Below are 21,108 nucleotides of genomic sequence, written 5' to 3'. Positions count from 1 at the left end.
AATTTCGTGCCGAATCTACCACAACAAGGCCTCTGGTCAAAGTATTTTTCTTATATTTTCAATTCAACATTTTCAGACAGTGACAAAATATTTCAACGTCATCGATTCAAGTCAAAGAGATCGCTAGTCTTGCCTTATTTTTAGTGAACAGCTACCCGATCAAAATAGGCATGTTAAGCTTGGTGCAATGTTGCCTAAACGTAATGGGTGTCCTAAATTTCAACGAGCTCCGGCAGGAAATCTGATCACGTGTATGTTATATCTCAGGGCTGTAACCAAGTCACGAGGCTCCGAGTCAATCTCACTTTCATAGTTTTGACTCGAGTCAAATCGAGTCATTTTCAATTCACCATTGAGTCAAGTCCGAGTCCAAGTCACCGAGCAGAGGGTCGGGTCCGAGTCATTGTGTTGACGGCTCAGTTTCCAGTTGAAGTCTTGTTAAACCCACTTTTTACAACTCTGTTTAGTGATATTGAATGTTTTGAATTTATAATACACTAATTTTCCTCACTGTGAGCAGTTTCTTGTCGCATTTTCAAGTACCAGGATCAATAGACGAAATTCCAATAGGGTGGTCTGGTCACTTTATTGTTCTTCGAAATTACAATGAAATGTTGGTCTTGGCTGTCTTATAGTCTCGAGTCATGCACAATGACTCGAGTCCAAGTCGAGTCAATACACAGATTGTCTCGAGTCGAGTCGTTTCCATATTTTGAGTCACGTCGAGTCATCAGAAAATGGTGACTCGAGTCTGGTCAACCCTGCTATATATGAAAGTACCAATATTATTGGCCAGATGCATACGCAAACTTGAGAAAAAAAATCGCGAGACCAGTAAATTTATGCATACTGATTTTTCACAGCAGTTATATTAGCGATTGGTGCATGGTAAGCCGAAAACACAAATGGAAGTGTGGGGGTCTGTTGAGTCGAGCATTCCAGAATTTGTTTGATTGGGACCAAGAACATTGTTTTGGAGGTCTCAAGTGTTGTTACAGCCCTGCTAGAAACAAGCACTCGGTACCGCCCGTCTTATTCTCTCAGTCGACAGGTGTTTGAGCGGTAAAAATGACCTTTTTAATCATCGGGCAGATTTTTCCTAAGGGGGGAATTTGGGCCTAAATTTCGGCCAAAGGAGGCACGAGATGAAAAAGGTTGGGAACCACTGCTCTAAGCTTTTCAACTGACACTCATCGGGAGCGATCGTCAGTAAATACGGAGATTGCAATTCGAAATATAAAGATAAAATAGATAGTGTGACGTATGAATGGTATAAAAACAACAATGAATGAATGAATGAAAGTGAATCATAAACGGCCAAATGAAACAAATAGGTTTACATGTTGTTCTGCTGAACGACCGGAATATCCTAACTGAAGCAGGACTGCGTGGGCATTGGTTCTTATATCATGATGGAAAATTGTGATGTACACAGCATGATCAGAATGAAGCAACTCGGTCTGTCACCAGCAGTATACGCATAGCTTCAGTGTTGCCAGCCAACAAATGCTGCTGCTACACGTTTTTTTCATTCTTCGCAAGCTTCTTACTAAGGACAGACGCTCTCTAACCGAGAATGTAGGAAAGTGTCCTTCGTTGTACTCCAACAGATTTTATTTATTTTTACCATGATGCGTGATGTAGGCCTATAGCTACTGGAATTCTTCATAGGTCCAGATTTCGGTAAAATAAAGTTTCATCATGTAAAAATATGTTAGTTTTTAAGCCAAAAAGTTTTTTCAGGCCAAACTACTTCGTAAAGACACACAATTCCAACCAAAAATGAAGATAAATAGTACGATTCTAACACCATATGGGATTACACCTAATTTACATACATGAAATCCAAATTTGGTCTAAATTAAGTTTTTTAAGGTCAAAAAATGTCCACATAATTTTGATTTTTCAAGATAAAATATTCCGTTTTTAGGTCAAAAATATCGCCCTAGTTATTGCTAACTATTTCTTCAACTATTCCATACCTTTTTTTTTATCAAGATTCCTTGCATCTACATGTCAACCACCGTTACATGCTATAATTGGAAATAGATTAGTGGCGCCTACAAAAATCCATAGGCCTACAGCAGTGTATTCTGCCGCAATGTTAATGCTATTGTTATTGTTGACCCTCACGTTAATAACAGCCGAGTTTGTTTCTTCTTCATTAGACTGCGAAAATGGTCTCTACGGAAATCAAGGCGGTAGCAAGGTACGTGTCCTTATTGTTATTTATATAGACACAATCAGTCAATCAATCAACAAATCAATCAAAAGATTCCGCCTGACCAAGCATGAGAGATCAAAATATAAGATACAATTACGTGGGTATAATTTGATGATGTTTGCATAATGCATATACCTTGGCGATGTCATAATGTATAGTCTGGCAAAGTCAGGGTATACTATATATGGTCAGCGGCGGAGTATGGTCGGGTCCACCTATGAAAAGAAAATGGCTTAGTCCGATTGGGAATTGCGGTTGGTTAGTTAAGGGATTAGGAGCTGGTACGAATTTTGGTCGGGGTTACGTCATCGGATATTATATAGGCCCGATGGAATTCACTGTTTGACACAGGAACAAATTAATCCGGCCATTTTTTATCTGGTGTCACAGTATCCACGAATGCACGCCAGAAGAGAAGGAAGCATCAAACTACCGAAACGCTTCAGAGGCAAAGCACATCCGAAAACTGTCGTCTTACAAGCCGGCAACCGTCGCATTAGAGTTTCCAGGAAGATGCTAGGCAAATCATCCCTTTTCAGTGACGGTAGTTCATGCCACCTTTCCCGGATGAACACCGCGAGCCTGTTCCAAATCTACGATCAGCCAACGGGGGAAGACACGAAACGGGGATTTTTAAACCAATGCAATCAAGAACCTTTGAGCTTATCAAAAAAACAGAAGCAAACCGGATTCGATCATAATCTGTCCACCGATTACCCGAACGTAACTAGAAACGAATGGTTAGACCAAGACCACCGCTGGGGCGGTATATCACGCGCTAAGCACATCAAAGACTCTCCGCATCCCTTACGAAGCAACGCTCGTAATAAAGCTTCGAGAAATATCAAAATGCCAGCCGGAGTCCCCTTGTCGGATTACAGGTCGCTGATCACGCAGGCTAGGAACGCAGACGAAGAATTCGAAATGGAAGTACGCCGCGACAGGAAGCAAGCACCGTACAGTAATCCACATCATATTCCGGACATTAGCGGTAACGAATATCAAAGACGAGCGGACAGGGCTAGGCGCAGAACCCGCCCGCGTCTGAAAACCAACAAAGAACGCCAAGCCATGCCGAAAATAAACGAAGAAACCACTTATCCACCACCATCCGTAGGCGTAGCGTCTCCATTTCATTCGCGTAACAGAGTCGCAGATGGCCAGCCATCCACAGCGAAGCATCGTGATAAGAGACTTGCTCAGAGCGTGAACGCGAGAGCGCGGTACAGAAACTCAATACCTAACGTGCAATCGACTCAAAATGAGCAGGACAATAGTCGCAGCGCGAGGCGTAAACATTCGAATCGGAAGAACTCGCACAGGAAGAGTCAGCATCGCAGGCGTCCGCAGAAGAAAGAGCACGGCTCCGACGACGAATTTTAGACCCATAACAGGGCTCTGTTATTGCTTCCCTATGGTGTACTTATTTCTCAATCACTGGTCAAAATCATTATCTAATACAAAGGTGGTCAGTAGCGAAATACTTGTATTTGCTCGAAGGACTCGGGCAGATTTGTCTATTTGTGCTATAGTGACTCGAGATGGTTATTTGGACGACTAAAACCGTTACTTAACAGTTTTGTAGACTAAAACTTTGGGTATTGCAATGCGTACAATAGTGTATGTATAGGATGTATTTGCATTACTTTACGAGTGGAACTGTATCAGCGTAACTGAATGTCTTCGAATACTCTTTGTGCATCATATGACCCTCACAATTTCAAATAGCTACCTTATGTTAACTGCTGAAAGTACACGACTCCTCGTAAAAATCTAATTTCGAAAATATTTGCTCAAATACTTTTCACTTCTCTTGGATATCGCTACGTCTACTTGTGATCGAGTATACCTTTTAGTCGTTTCGTCTAGTGTTACTTGACTACAAACGCGGAGTACCTTGCCCAACTTTGTACATATATTATATACCCTATAGCTGTTTATTATGTAGGTAACAGAGTTGTCCATAATATATTGACCATAGCTCTGAAATAGCTTGGGATTTTGTGCTTACACGCTTAGAGGATGCCATATTTTGCTCTGCATGTAGGCCAGTGGTAAACAACGTGAGCGATATCGCCCCCAGTGCGCGATTTGGAGACTCAAGGGGATGTAAATACCAAAGGGGGCGACAAAGTTGGAACGGTCAGTGAGATATATATAATTGCCACGCCCAGAAACGCACCTGAAGACGGCTAGTCCTGCGATGATGAGAAAGTACTAAAAAACGTCAACCCAACGGAAAGAAATAGCAGATACCGGTTTTCTGAACAAAATCTCGAAAAAATGACCTTTTTAGTCAATTCACGAGCGATCAAAGTTTATATGCCCTTTTCTCGGATCCATATGGGGGAAGGGTAGGGGGGAGGGCGAAAATTTATGTCAAGCTTGATAATGTGGGGCGATGAGTCGAAAAACGTTGTTGATCACTGGCGTCGACCGCGGGACGTAGGTTCCTTTCCACAAATGCACATTCATTATGTTTGCTACTACGCCATCGAACTGTAATTGTACGTCTACATAGTTGGCTAAATATATCGACTGTACTACCTAGTGCATTTTATACTACATTCTATCAGCATGGTTTAGTCTCGCGTAAACGCTTCATAGCGGCGTGCTATTGTTAACCGATTTGATTTCGTTCGAGTATGCCACTCATTGTATGTTTGAACGACAACGGCTCGTTGAATAGTACTCGTGTGGCATCAGAATTTCATGTGATTATCAATAAGTGTGACCTTATTTGCACACTCCAAACTTCCACAGCGGAAAACAAACGTTTTCGATGGAACATTGACATTGAATAAAAAAAAATCAATCGTAAGAAGTCTCCGTTGCAAACAATCTCTTCAGCAATTAAGGAATAAGGAAAAGCTTCTCTAATACGTTAGAATGATATGAGATTGAAACGCCGACGAACTATGCTGTAATTTCAGTTGTCCGCGCAGAGAAAGTCATGCGATGGACTGAACGGTGCTGACGGCTTCGGTGCTAGTCATTTCGGCACCATAGGACTTAAATAGTCAAAGTTGTCGTGGCTGGAGAGGACATATGACAGTGGTTCTCAACCGGGGGACCGAGAAGCATTCTCAGGGGGTCCGCGAAAACTATAAATTTGAAAAATGGTTGATAACCTCATTGTTATTTTATATTTCAATTAGGGAAATCACGAGGCAGTTTTGCTCCATGACTGCTAAAACACTATGACTCTCATCTACAGAATGGTCGTATGAGATGCAATATCCTACAGTGCAAACTCATTTTAATTGACAAAACGGCAATAGCCCATTGATACAAGCTTCTTCTGTTTAGAGATGTTTTGCTGGGGTTCGTGAATAAATAAAAAGGAGCAGTAGTAAGACGAACCGGGGGGTCGACATTTATGCAAAAATACATTTTCCGTAAGTACTAAATCATACCGTCACCGACTATTATAGCTTGCAATGAATCTTCGTCCATTATAATATATAAAAGGAACGACTTAATGCAAAGCGTTTGCACCTAACATACTGGTATTACAGGTCCAAAGGTAGGTACAAATATGGGCGGTGTGGGTTATTGCTATGTAATGTGCGGATGGCACATGTTAAATAGATTCGACTCAATAATGACAAGATATTGTGCGTTTTTATTGTCTTCCTATCCCAGAGTACACTCATTTGGGCTTTTCAAATAGGTATTGAATATTACGAATTGCATATTAGGATGCCAGTGCATTAATGTAGATTGATAAATACACGGTCGTGTCTAGAAAATCCGCGCCGTAGATTTGATATGAACGAATGCCGAAAATCCCTTTACACAAATACAGGTGGTGGCGAATGTACCGTGGTAATAACGCGTTGTGTTTCCAACGACACCCTTTGGTATGATTGCAACAGATATGGTACCATAATGAGGAAACAAAATTTTTAATTAACATATCGTTTGTATCGTTCGTCATTTCAATCGGGCAGCTCATCTTGGAGTTATTCTAAAATAGTGGGTATGTATATCACAGTAGCAAATGATTTCTCGCAAACAAATCATTTCCAAAACCCCAACGCAACATCTCTAAACAGCAATATGCTTGTATCAGTAAGATATTGGAAATAAAACGAGTTTGCACATTGGAACATTTCCCCTCATACGGTCATTCTGTTTCTGTAAGTTCTGAAGTTGTCGCAGTTACGAAGCAGTTATTATCGGTATTCCTTCCTATTCCTATTCTTAAAATAGTCGTATATTATCACAGCATGCATCCGTTGCGACGTCAGTCTGTTTATAACCGAAACTTCGGGTTTTGCATGCACAAGATATATTGCGTCTGAAGAACTCAACCGATGAGCACCCGTGCCTTGCGATGTTCGATAAAGACCGCCTGAAAACAAATGTTCCAGTGTCCCAGGACTGATTGCAGTCGAACCGTATATGACATATTTAGGAACAAGAGAAAATAAGCTTCATATGGTTTACACCGGTGGTTCCTAATCCTTTTTCCTGGGTGAAATTGTCAAGGTCTTTCGCCCCCATATTTTAGGTAAAGGCCTCCCGAAAACGATGGGCAAGAGGTGGAAATCTATGTAGGTCTTTTCTGGTGAGAACTCTGCTATACGAAATATTTCGCTGTGGAATTGTTCCAACTAATAGACACTTACGTGACCTTTGACACGAACCAATCAGGTTGCAGTAGGATGTAAACAAAGAACAAGCCCGGGCAAGCTTACTATGAGCTCTTATGGAAAAGGGTTGAAAAATATAGGTTTTTAGCAAAATTACATTGAATTGGGAATAGCTGGGTTTGGTGAATGGTAATAACGTAGAGCTAGTATGTATATGCAGTGTTATAACCTACAATAAGCATGAATGATGGCAAGCACGCATCAGCATGGTATGTCCAAATGAATGAATTTCTGACAACTTTTCGGATCAGGCAACTATTGCTTTATTATCCTTAGTCGTATACTATAGGATTGTCGTAGCGAATAGAATGTATTAGAGGAATATTGAGTCAGGATATGTGTGGTATCCATTATGTGGCGTTATATCTGTTCTATTTATGGAATCGACATTTGTATATGGTAGTCTACAGTCTGTATCATTATCTAGCAAATTACTGTTACACTGGACACTTGTCTGCATATTCAATGATCATATTAATATGATATATGTTAGGCAACATGATCTGTTCCCGGCTGAAATCGTCATTTTTTGTTCTAGCTCGTGTATTGTATCTATCAGGATAAATACTGTGCTAATAGCCTGCGTAACATGGAGATGGCTACCCAGACCGTTCCTGGTGTGCGCTTTTACCTTTCCCAGAGCCAATGACATGCATGGAAGAATGTAAAATCTGGATAAAGGCATGTGGACTTCCTTGTAGTCATCTGAATTCTCATTTTATTAAGAAAATGACATATCTATTATTGTACCAAAAATATTGAATCGTGACAATCTAGAATCTAGATCAGTGGTTCCCAACATGGGCGATTTGGCGGTCTAGGGGGGCGTAAATGGACAAAGGGGGCGAAAATAGCGAAGGGGGCGATTCGGGGGGGGGGGCGATGACGCGTCAAAACGGCTGACATTTTTTTATTTTTCATTTTTTTCAGTCAACCCACGGAAATTTAGTTACAAAAGTGTGTCAAATTAGACATCGAGCCGAAAATTTGACCCTTTTTTTTAGTCAACCCGCCGGTGATTACAGGTTTGTATGCCCAATTTTCGGTACACAAAATTTGGGGGGCGATGATCGGTATTGACCTTGAAAAGGGGCCGATAGGTCAAAAAGGTTGGAACCACTGATGTAGATGAAACAAATCTGTGTTTCAAAATGAGTCCAATCTGAAATGCAGTCACACTTGATGCCACAATCGACTTGGTGTGTATCTCGTTTTATTCCACTCCAGTTTTGTTGCTTGATGGTGTGTAATGTATTGAAATTGTTGAAAACAATATATTCAATAATGAGACGAATAGTTGAAATTGGTAGCGGTGATACGTTGTACGAGTCAGACGAGTACGCCTTGATAGGTGCCTGCACAGCAGTATTGCTCTGTAAAATAAACATATTATATATTTTGTGCAGGCTTGATGGATATCTTTTATGAAGCTGCAGAAAGAGGAAGTCGATGGATAAAACGCAAGAAAATCAAATTTCTGGAAGAAGTATAGAAGCACAAAACAGTAAACTCGTCCAGGAAAATTACAAATTGGCGGACAATTATTGCTAGTGAAGTTCAGTTCTCAGAGGAGCATCATAATGTCAAAAGATGCGGAGAAGCTGAAATTTTATGCTAGACTACATTAAATTCTTTCTGAATTGCCCGACTTATCCTACTGATGTCAAATTTATAGTATTGCTGTAAGCATAGTATTTAACCATTGGGTCAGCCATATGTAACTGCTTCATTAAATCGCGATTTGGCCATGTAGATATGTGGTTCTTGAAAATGCACCATTTGCATTCATCCATGATTTCTCAAATCTAGAATGATTATTGACTGTCAATAAATCACATACAACTTTGAAAGGATTGATGGATTGTGGTACACTTACTTTTGTGCAGGAACTATTTACAGGGAGCATTTAAGATCGAAATATTAGTTAAATATGTGGATTCGACAAGAAATGTAAGAAAATGATGGAGTTCAGCTACGGTGAGCCAGGCAATGCTATCATGGCAGAAAAGGGATTCACCATTGAGTCTGAAATCAAGAAATTGAATCTAGATTTAAATATTCCTGCACGTGAATTACACACCTTCAAATGCCTGAGCCAGACTGTTCCACAACAAGAAAGATGGCGAGAGAACGTATTCATATTGAACAGCTGATCGAAAGAATCAAGGAGTATACAATTTTGTCTGGTGTCATACTATGCAGCATTGTGTATCACAACTAACCAAATATAAATGGACTAATTGCATACTCTAATTCAAGATTGAAAATTAAAAATGAATGACGCAACATATTCGGCAATTGTGCAAATTCAGTTCCATTGTCAATATCGTAATTCCTAATAGCATGCTACGGATCGTAATTGCGCGGTGCCATGGTCAGTCTGTACCAACAGTGCATGTCTAGATATTCCAGTGGTGTGCATTATTGAAGCTAATTTAGATGCCCAATTTGTTGAATGAGCAATTCTCCAGATGAAAATGTTCTAGGATTATTTGTGTTTGATGGAATGTTATAAAACTGAAGACACCAGATACACTAAAATCTACCTTGAGGCAGGAGTTGATCGGTTGCGAGTACGGTGGAGAGATTGCTTGTCAATCACGATGGAGCTCACTGATGCTGATGCAAATCACAATGTAGTCCTTTTAGCTTCAGGTGCTGGATTGTCTTAATCAATGCATATGCATGAGAGCATATATCAGAACCTAATATGAAAATAAATCATGGTTAAAATATCTATTGAAGGAGTCTCTGAAAAAATGTCTTTTTCCTTACTTACCCTGTCTTACAAGTGCAAGACGAATCAATAATGGATTTTCTGAGGACGTGTATTTCCATTGAGTGTGTTATCTCACTTTTCCGCAAGTTGCCATAACATTGGCTGTTCACTAGAATATTGCTTCTAAAAAGAGTGGATTGTCTCCTCAATCTTTATCCCTAAATCGTGTGCATAGCGCTCCATGAAATACTTCGTAGCTTTCTCCGCGGTGTTAGAAGAAGATGCTGTTCCACTCAAATCCATAAATTCGATAGAATCTCCATAGCTTTCAAGTTTCATAATCAATACACAAAAATTGTGATGTGTGGCAGCAGCTATATTTTATAGTAGGCTATATATATTTCTGAACATGAGATATGCTTGAAAATTTTGCTCGAGACCTGGAGCCTATGAAATCGTCAAAATATGCATTACCACAATCCTATAGTATAGTATACAACAATCGTCGCTTAATCAGAAAAGTTGTCAAAAACCCTTGCATTTGGACACAGCACGCTGGTGCGTACTTGCCACCATTCATGTTCATCCTAGATTAAAAGCTGCAACCACATACTAGCTCTACGCTATTACTATTCATTAAGGCCAGTCATCCCCAATTCAACGTAATCTTGCTTAAAACCTTCATTTTTCAACCTTTTTCCATAAGAGCTCATAGTAAGCTTGCCCGGGCTTGTTCTTTGTTTACATCCTGCTGCAACCTGATTGGTTCGTGTGAAAGGTCACGTAAGTGTCTATTGACGATCCAGTATTTGTATGCACTATATTCAGGATCAAATCAATGTTGTTATCAACAACTACCAAGTACCGGCTAGTACCTCTCGGGTTCGTGCACTCATCATCCCGAATTCACCTACATGACTATAACGATATGGGGAAGTCAATTGTATTGGTTTTGTTTTATTGTAACGGAGTCGCTACCAGTTCTTTATACTTAAAGTGCCAATCAGTTCACAGCACAGACAGACAGTTCCTGTAACAGTTATATTGACGGCAGCAAACGGAATGCGTGCACCACACAGACCCCAGAAGCTGCGGTTATCTCCCGCAAACGCAATGTCTCAATGCGTGACGTCATCAGTCACCATAGATGGCGCCCCGTCACACATTAGTGCAGCTAGTAAATGCAATTAAAATGCGGTTTATGCTCACATTTAATTCAGTTAGCTAAAACATAGGGAATACTGTAACAGCTCTAAAGCTCAACATGAATATATGTAGGGGGAGATGTGGTACAGATGGTTCAGAAATTGGAAAATGCTCGCTGGCCCCAAAATGTTCCGCCGAAGTCAAAATGTGTAATGACTCGAAATTACTTGTCACTCGAAGGTAGTGACTTGATCCTAACTCTGCCAGGTGGTACGCAGTGTATTAACCCTAGGCACTCAGGTGGGATATCGTTACACGATTGCTCTGGTGGGGTCAATTTGAACCCATCAGTTAATATGCTTTTTGTCTTACCAATTTCGCTATACAGCTGTCTAATACCTTCTTGCATGACGTTATAACGATGCATCTTCCCTTTTTGAACCCTACTGTCTACCCATTTAAAAGTTCCCGCTGACGCTTAAGAAAACAAATTGGTGGTACGCGATCGCGAAAAGTTTTAGAAGCACTGATATAGATGCACAATATGCCGAGGTAGGCCTATAGTTTTCGACATTGAAGCTCTCAGTCCTTTTCAGGAGCAGCCTACTTAAAAATATAAACGCCTAAACAAATTAGTGGCACGCGATCGCAAAAACCTTTACAAACACTGATATGGATGCACAATATACCGAGGTAGACCTATAGTTTTTGACATTGAAGCCACCAGTTCTTTTCAGGCGTAGCCTACTCCAAAATATAAACGCCTAATGTTATAACTGATCTTTGCTGATATATTTAAATAAATCATCATGTAAGGTTCAGGCAATTATAGAAATCCGAACACCGTAGAAAAAAATATATACTACTCAATAATATTGATTTGTGATTAATTATCCAGTCTTCTTTACGGCGTCGTGTGAAATATGGTAAATCAGCTATAATCAGTAAAACAATATGCGATGTGAGTAGTTAGATAAATGTGCACGACGCCCCCATTCGCGATTTATGATAAACAAACAAACATTATCAATATAATAATTAATGAATGAATTAGCTCATTCTCAATTTTGCAGCAATACTGGAGGGGAATTCCCTTCTGACTGTGCGGCAATTAAAAAAGGGGGAATAATTACCGATAGAGAGAAAACGAACAAAGAATCTGGATTGACCTTTGTACTCAGACATGAGACTGGAGTCATTCTACTTGTACTTTTCCACTCGCCTCCTGATTATAACACATTGTAATTTTACTGTATTTTTCCACGATCCATAGCTGACCTCGGTCGTACACGACGGTGATAGTAGTTGCCTGCCCTGACCCGTTGTTCCGTGGTCCAATTTCATGACCTGGGAGCAATAGCCCGTCAAACTGGTTGACTTATCGTTCCGCGGTTGATTCAATTTCGTGTATTGGGGGGGGGGGGGTGGACGGGGGGGTAATAGGAATAATTGCCGGTCGTGACGTCAGTATAGTTTTCTTACGATCCATGAGATCCTGGTGCGTGTTTTAGGTGTCCATACGTTCGGCTGTGTCAGGTTTGTATTAGGCGACCCGACATAGATTAGCTTAAATAAAGTAACATTATGAATATATTAAGTAATTAAACAAATAGCTGATTCTCAATTTTGCTCGCATCAACGTGTTAACCCCCAGTATTACGTACCTAGTATTCGGTGCAAGCAACAAATGTGGCTGTTCCATACCTATACCGCGTTCTAGCGTCTTCATAAGGACAGACAGTCCCAACCAAACAATGTATTTATGATGGGTTCTTTTACTGCTTCACGTCTGGTCAAGCGTAATCGTGCCAGTGCTTGTAAATGATATACAATTTATCGCGGCATATTATTTTTCAATGCTGTACATGATGTACAACTTGAATCGATCAGTTGGCGAACTCATGCTTTACCCGTCTGTACGATCGATCGCGAGCTCACCACGCACTTGTCGTTCGAGAGCGACTCATTTCGCTATAGGCAATCAGTTGTGTTCGCGTGTACAGTAACATATCCTCAACACTTGTTATGCCAACACCTCCAAGCATATTTACAATATCATGCTAAGGAACTATTGCTTCGGCAGCCACGCACTGTCGTTCGAATTCGACTAATTTCGCTGCAGACAATCAGTTGTGCTCGTGTGTGCCGTAACATATCCTCAACACATGTTATGCCAACACCGCCGAGCATATTTGCGACATCATACTACGGATATATTGACTCGACAGAGTGTTACTATAGAAATTAAACATGGAATGGCAACGACCAATTTTGCAGCTTCGCTCCGCTTCGCCGGGGCTGGAATGAAGAATTGTTTTGCGTAAGCGACTGTAGGATTTCTGGCAATCCAAAAGCTATCTTCCCGAGCGCAGAAATTATTGAATCTGGTCTTGATCGAAAGCTACTGTTGCACCGATTCCGAAAATATAAATTAAAATATTGATCTTGTGCTGATCCACCTAGAATATGTCCTCCAAGTCTGAAATATCGGCATTGTTTAGAACAATCGGGTAACCGCAACACAATAGCCATAACAATGACCCGTTGGGATCAGTGGGTTGACCTTATTTGGCTGAAACGCGCTCGGTGGTGCAATAATGGCAATGAATTGTGGCAGATCATACGTTATGCGATCTATAGCCTGAGGTGAGGTGTAAAGTAGAGTGGGAGATTTCAAAATCGGAATCCACTGCGACTATAGGGCTGCAAAATCAAAGTCCAAAAAATCCGACTGGCACGTAAAGTACTGGTTTCTCCATATATTAGGCTTGGTAGAATGTAACATAAATCCATCTCTCAAAAGACACTGCTGTAAGGGGAGTTTCGTTGTACATTAATTTGCGTACAGCGAAACTTTGTATGCGGTGGTGCAATAATGAGGATGAATTGTGCCAGATCACGTGATGCAATCTAGCCTTCTTTCGGTGAGGTGTAAAGATGAGCGGGGAGATTTCGAAATCTGACTCCACCCCGACTCGGGTTGCTAAATCAAAGTCCAAAAAATCCGGCTGGCTCGTAAAGTCCTGTTATTTCCACATGTTGTGAGGGTAAAATATAGCATAAATCCGTCTCTCAAGGCCGTTTGGCTGCATCCAATCCGCGATAGCTCGCTTCACCGTCGATCAGCTGACTGACCTTATTTTGCTCGGTTTCGGTGCCAGGGCTGGATACGGTCAAGTGACCACCCAGGCACGATAGTTCTACTATCTTTACACGATATGGAGATGACGCTGCATATTCATTTGCGTACAGCGAAACCTTGTATCGAACCATTGTCGGAATTATGTTCAACTATACATGAGTTATTAGTGCAATCAGGTTTAGCACCACAAGAAGTATATTAGCAAAGTCCTATCCACCACAAAACCATAATACCTATACCCTACCAACAAACAGACAAACAAACTTGTCGCTTGAATACTTGTAATTTCATTGTGGTCAGATGTACGCAAATCAGCTGTGATCGATCGAGCGTGACACAATCGATGTCAGTCATCGACCCGCCTGTTTGACAAAACTCGCGTTTTTGGGTTGACAGCAACACAATGCGATCCATTTGATATCCCCGTCGACCCTCCTATTTAATAGGGTTATCATACGGCCTCATTCAAGGGAGCATATGTCCTCCTTTTCCCAGATATGTCACCCCTTCACCCAAATGTACTCTCTTTCTGTCAGTTTGTCCTCCTTGTTAGCTTAACATACCCAAAAAACACCACGAGTAACGTAAAATGAGGGCCTAGATTACAAAAGTCGGGTACGTGGCCAAATCGGGAAAATGACGCTATGATGGTATTGTGCAGGCTATTACGTGGATACGGGACCCTGTGTAAACATGTCAATAGTAAAAGCGCCCCAAACTACCGTGAAAAAGATCGAGCGCACTCGACATGTCGGGCCCACCCCAGTACAGCCAAATGATCCAATGTCGTAGCTAGAATAGCCTGGGTGGTGGTACATCATTCTCACAAAATGCACTTTGGAATGCGTGTGAAATCGACATCGCCCGTTACTCGACTGAAGCAAGTCGCCACTGCAATCCCTCTCTGTGTATACACGACGTAGGCCTACTAGGTACTGCAGATCCAGACGAAACTACGCATTCAAGCGAGCTTATCGAGATAGCTGGAGTGATTTACAACACATGCTAAATTTACTTCAAATGGAAGGACAAAATGTATTGCTTTTGAAGTACTCAAGTAGAAGTAGTTTTAAAGAAATGTCAGTATCGTGAAATCGCTTTCTATCCTAATTATAAAGAGTAGGCCCCCATAAAACTGTCGAGCCAAAATACAGTTTCGAAGCGACCCGGTAATTTGTAAATCTTATTTATGGGTTGCACGGTGTGTTCATTGATTAGAGAGAAGCAGACACGGCGGTGCCTACATAACGAGGCTGTTCTCAAATCCACATTGTCTTCGTTATTATCGGGGGGATATGGCTTTGCAGTGACATTGAGGTAGTTAAAATATATTGGTTAAACACGATTCATTCCTCATATATGGGGATCAATGGGTGAATAATGTATCGATTCTGCAATTCGGCCCGCCAAGTACTTAATTTTCTCCGGCCCGCCGACCGAAGGAGTTGCCCGCCCCCTTGTATAATACATATGTAAATGGTACAATAGCGACAGCTAACGGTTGTTAATCATCCATAAATATACAGCTAACCGGTAATACAGCCCTCAAGGATAAACTAGGAATATCTGTGTGAGTCGCCTCGATTGACCCATGAGGCAAGTTCAGACACGAAAGTACTTTGAGGTGTGATATAATCCCAGTAATTGTACTGTATTTTTCCACGCACACGTACCACAATCGAAAACGGGGTTCGTCCGTCTGATTCCCAGCGTTTGCCTCGAAGTAAAGTATCGGGTATAAGTGACCATGGATCTACGCCAAGTCTGTCCACCACTTTTGAGTATATATTTGGAAAGACCGGCTCGTGATCACCTCCATACAAGGCCTAATAGTTCTGCGTACAGCAAAACTTTGTAGCGACCTATGTGCGGGCTGTGCATGTGTTGTTAGTGCAATCGTGTTTATCCCCACAGGAACGTTATCATTTGAGGATGAACAAAATCTTACCCACAACGATACCAACTTTAAACCCCTCAACGACTCCAACGGTATGTATTTATGTAGATTTCATATTTTTATGAAAAAGCTAATCGACCACAAGATACTGTTACGTACCATCTCTTTCGGTAGGGTTTGTTAGTATTGTAAAATGATGATCGGGAGCTACGGTATTTTACACTAGGTCTAAAAGGGTAGGGATCTTCGTTAGTGATACACCCGTCTGACGGTGGGGTATTCGACAAAATCACTCTGTTTTTACTACGGAAACCATGATCACACTTACAGGCTCTCATCACTTCTCGTACGAATGCTTGTAATTTCGGTGTGATGTACTCAACACAGCTGTGATCACTCGAGTGTGACGCGATCAAAGTCGGTCCTATCAGCTGTCTGAGGAAACTCGTATACTCAGTAAGAGATAGAGAGAGAGAGAGAGAGAGAGAGTCTTTATTTTCATCCAATCAAAATACATAACACACGGCAGTGATGGTGGTACAGAAAATATGCTTGCACAGTATTCGGTATTAGATAGGAATGATCGATAAGACCGTGAAGGTCATCTAGTCTGAACACGCGCACGTGCGGAAGACAGCGAGGCTTTGCATCCTGAGTTTGAGCTAAAAGGGCGTAGCCCACTGCTATCGGATTATAGTTGAACTGCGTATATGCGCAATGCGAACCACAGATATAACGAATATTATGGATATAATACCAGGAAATAATGGGGATTACGCATCTGTAGCAGGCAGAGTGCCACCTAAAGACAGAGTTTACCAGCATACAAGGCCAAGATCTTTATTCTTGAAAGGGCCTGAAGAAATGGACTGGGATACAGTCCACGACGAGCTGAAATACAGCAAAATCACAGCAGAATACGAAAAATACTTGGAAATGTTATACCAAATCAGAAAAGGTGTATGGGTCGCAACTTTCTGGAACGACGATGAAGGAAGAAACATAAGAGATATGATACACAATGAGCTGAAAAGGAATCCAGAAGCCAAGCATTTCGAAACTATAACGATAGAACTACCAAGGCTTCCGGCCACACACTTGATACTACGTGGCGTTCCGGCCGAAACAACAAAGGCAACTTTAGAAAACACAGTCAATAGCTACGACTTCGGCAAAATAGTAAATATGACAAGGGTCTACCGAAGAAATACCAATATATACAACGGGTATACCAACCTGTGGGTTGAAGAGTTTAACAAAGAAAAGCTACCATCGTACCTGATCGTAGACGGATATACGTGCCACATAAAAACGGCAGAAGAGGCCTACGCGAAGAAATGCTACCGCTGCAAATCAACTAATCATCTAATTGGAGAATGCCCAACCCCCGCCGAGCCGTACTGCAAAACGTGCAAAGCAAAGGGCCACGATACAGCAGTCTGTACCGAACCGAATGTACAAAAAGAAGCACCGCAGCCTAACAGACAAGATCATAACCCACGCAACACGGCTGCGGAAAGCCAGCGGGACAGGCTAGACGCAGTAAGCCGCCCAGAAATCCCAGAAGAAACAGTACAGCAAAGGAAAGAAAACAGAAATGAGGACTGGTGGAATGCAACGGCAAAGAAAAACAGAAGCCAGAAGCAACAACCACCACCAATACCAATGAGACATCGGATAGTAATGAAAACAGCAACTAAACCAAAATTTGTGCCGGAAGCACCGACATCACCACCCAACGAAGACAAGAAAGACACCAATGAAGAAAGCAAAATAACAGAAGAAGATGAACTCGATAATGACTCGCTGATGTCTAGCGGAACACCGAAAAGACCAAGAGCCTCAACCAGCAGCGATGAAATAAGTAAACAAACCAAAGCAAAGAAGGTAGACAGTGAATCTGAAGAGTCCACAGGCTCCGACGAGACACTGAGCTATAACATCCAATAACCATGAAAATTGTCAGTATCAACGTTAATGGGATGTCAGGAAGACTCGAGGATATTGAACAGTACATAAATGACTCGAAAATGGACTTTATGCTAGTGCAAGAAACTCACAGAGTGGATTATAACAAACTAAGCACCTGGGCAGAAAAAATGAGATATACGATCTTCGTCAACTCAAAGACCAAGAGAAGACAATACGACGGCACCGCGATACTAGCGAGATCGGACTGGCAAGGTCAAATCCTTTCAAATGTAAACATTATAGAAAATCGAGCTCAATGCCTATACGTCCAACTAGATCAATGCCCCATAGCAATCATCAACATATACGCCCCATCCGGGCTAGGAACAGAAGCCCGTCATAAAAGAGTCAACTTCCTGACTGAACTGAGTCGACATATCAATGAAATAGATATACCCATTATTATGGGAGGAGACTTTAACGTTGTACTAGACGAAAAAGATATCAAAGATAAAAGAAACTTTAAAAACAGAACTGGGACAAATATACTAAGAAAGATCATAGAAGAAACCCATATGATCGACATATTTAGGCACAAATACCCAAAGAAGCAAACGTATACCCACGTAACCACCTATAACTCGACAAGACTCGATAGAATATATATATCAAGAGAACTCTTGGATGACGTCACCTTTGCAGGTCACGAAAATAATTTTGTCGCTGACCATATAAGCCCCACAATGGGAATAGAGATAAATCCCACTACCCGATGGCATAAAAGGAATTGGAAATGCAACAATTACCTGCTGCGTGATGAAACGTATAAAGACATCATAGCCAATCTTGTCGACACAGAAGAGGCCACGATAGAGAAATTCGAGTCGCTCCAAGAGTGGTGGGACACGCTAAAAGCAAAAATAGCGAACATAAGCAAAAGGTACGAAATTGATAAAAATAAGAACTGTGACGAGAATACCAAATACCAAAAACTAAATGGTAAACTCAAAATGCTAACGAGATGCGATATTTTTGAAGGAGAAAGGAACCAGCAAAGAACTTTCTGGTCCCAATTCCAAAAGCGAAGAAAGCAAACTGAGATGAAAAAGCTACAGCTTGAAGACGGTTCAATAACAGCGGATAAACAAAAAATCGCTAACGAGATACAATCTTTCTACCTAGACTTATGGGCGAGTCATAGAGAAAGCAATCAAGCCAATCAAGAAGATTACCTGGCATCCTACAAGCACGGCACAACACAGCAAAAATCGAACGAACGGCAACCACCCGTACAAAGTGAAGAAATCCTGCAGGCACTCAAAACAATGAAAAGAGGAAAATCACCAGGACCAGACGGTCTCACGGTAGAGTTTTATCTCACAACATGGAAGACGGTACGTACAACACTAACTCAGATAATAAATAACGCCATACTATTTGGAAAAATACCCAAAAGCTGGAATGGAGCAAAAGTCATATTAATTCACAAGGGAAAAGAGAAGCACAAACTAAAAAATTGGAGACCAATATCTCTGCTCAACATAGATTATAAAATAATGGCAAAAATCCTAAATCACAGATTAACTCAAGAAATCCAGGACTCGATCAACAAATCTCAAAAAGCCGGAAAACCAGGAAGAAAAATGGAAGCAGTCCTGAACAACATCAATGCCGCCCTACGATACCATGAAGATAAACCGATACAAGGATATATCATGACGATAGACGCCAGCAAAGCTTTTGACAAGGTAGATCATCGCATGTTATTAAATATCCTAGAACGACTCCCAGTCCAACCCCAGACTATAAACGCGATTCGCGCAATATACAAAGAACCAACAGCCACAATTGAAATCAATGGCTACGAAGCAGCGACCATTCCATATACGAGGGGCATCCGACAAGGGTGTCCCCTCAGTATGACGCTCTACGCGATTAGCGCCGACCCATTGGCTCGTAAAATAGATCAAAACGACCAAATAAGTGGCATCCGCATAGGTAATATAAGGCACAAAATAGACCAATTCGCGGACGACATCACGTTATACCTCAGCAACATCGAATCGATAACAGAAGCCTTTAATGAGTTCTCAAGTCTCTATAGAATCACAGGACAAGACATAAACACCGAAAAGACCGAAATCCTAGCGCTCAACCCAACATCACAAACTCGCCTACGAGACTCCAGGCACGCACACTATGCCAAACAGACAATCAAAATCCTGGGGATATATTATGGAGATGATGCAAGGGAATCGAACCACGACAATCTCATCAAGGATATAAAGAAACATGCGGCCTATATCAAGTCCATAAAACTATCCTGGATAGGAAAAACGCAGGCAATCAAATCATATCTAATGACCAAGATAACATATGTATATTACAATATTCAGATTACCAAGAAGCAAGGAAAAGCACTCGAACGAATCATATATGACATACTATGGTCCCCAGAAAAGATCGAATCGAAATCGAGAAACACTCTCATTAAGCCGAAAGAGCATGGTGGAATCGGATTCCCTGACGTAATCACTACAATACAAGCCAGGAATGTCAAACGCCTCCAAGAAATAGCGAACACCACCTCGCCAACCGAGATATGGCATGCAGAAGCTATCTATAATCTTGGAACCAAGGTGAGAACAATAAATAATAACCTATACAGCAACTCCTTCCCACACAGATATTCACCAACTAAGAACTGGACGGAAGAAAAGAGGATATATGAGCTGCTACAGAACGACGACACACCAACTCGAGAATTGAACCAAAAAGATATCTACGCCGCGCTAATCAAGATCAAAACGGAACATGGCGACCACGAGATCCCGAACTGGAAAGAAATATGGCTACATGAAGAAGATATCAGACACCATATCACAAACCAGCAGAGGGTAACATCATACAGAATAAATACCGAAGCATATTTTACAGGAGCAAAAAAAGACCAGGCCGGATGGACATGGAGAAATGGGCAAGCACTCAAAAACAACTGCAAATTCTGTCGAAAAGATCGAGACACTATGCACCATATTTTTACGATATGCCCAACTTATAGAAAACTCTTCTACAGTGTCAGAGCCGATCTAGAAGAAAAGCTGAGAACCGACATAAACGTATCCACCGTCGACATCCTCCACAACACATATGTGGGCCAGCACAAGAAAATCGTAATCACAACCTTCGCAAATATGAAGATGAATGTGTGGAGATGGAAGAAGACCCTCGACATCACGAACGAATATGAAAATGACGCGAATACCAAGATCGAGCATATACGAAAAGACCTCCAGACACAAACCAGACGACAATGGGACAGAGGATAAAGAAAACGCGATAGACTGCCGAACCACCGACGCGCACGCAAACGATCTAAAAATCTACGATATCATAGATACGTAGAACGCG

The 21,108-nt window shown here is 41.4% G+C and overlaps 1 protein-coding gene and 2 long non-coding RNA genes across 3 annotated transcripts in view; all 3 read left to right on the top strand.

Annotated features, from left to right (window-relative positions):
* LOC145453334 (uncharacterized) overlaps window positions 1-5,048 on the top strand; it is a 37,906-nt gene extending 32,858 nt beyond the window's left edge. The window contains exons 13-14 of the mRNA XM_080331307.1: window positions 2,169-2,209; window positions 2,615-5,048. Coding sequence (XP_080187433.1) covers window positions 2,169-2,209; window positions 2,615-3,607 — 1,034 coding nt within the window. The 3' untranslated portion in view covers window positions 3,608-5,048. The remainder of the gene's footprint in view (window positions 1-2,168; window positions 2,210-2,614) is intronic.
* The window catches only part of LOC145454145 (uncharacterized), a 184,737-nt gene that overhangs the window by 110,753 nt on the left and 52,876 nt on the right, over window positions 1-21,108 (top strand). The gene's annotated exons all lie outside the window — the stretch shown is intronic.
* Window positions 7,426-8,412, top strand: LOC145453986 (uncharacterized). The gene is made up of 2 exons (XR_013919999.1): window positions 7,426-7,563; window positions 8,289-8,412. It is a non-coding gene; the product is annotated as an uncharacterized LOC145453986 (long non-coding RNA).

Source organism: Botryllus schlosseri, chromosome 13, assembly GCF_051294905.1.
Source record: "Botryllus schlosseri isolate E-star chromosome 13, Bs_hap1, whole genome shotgun sequence".
In the NCBI taxonomy this organism is placed as follows: domain Eukaryota; kingdom Metazoa; phylum Chordata; class Ascidiacea; order Stolidobranchia; family Styelidae; genus Botryllus; species Botryllus schlosseri.
Note: the sequence above shows the minus strand (reverse complement) of the source record. Positions and strands in the feature narration are given on the sequence as shown.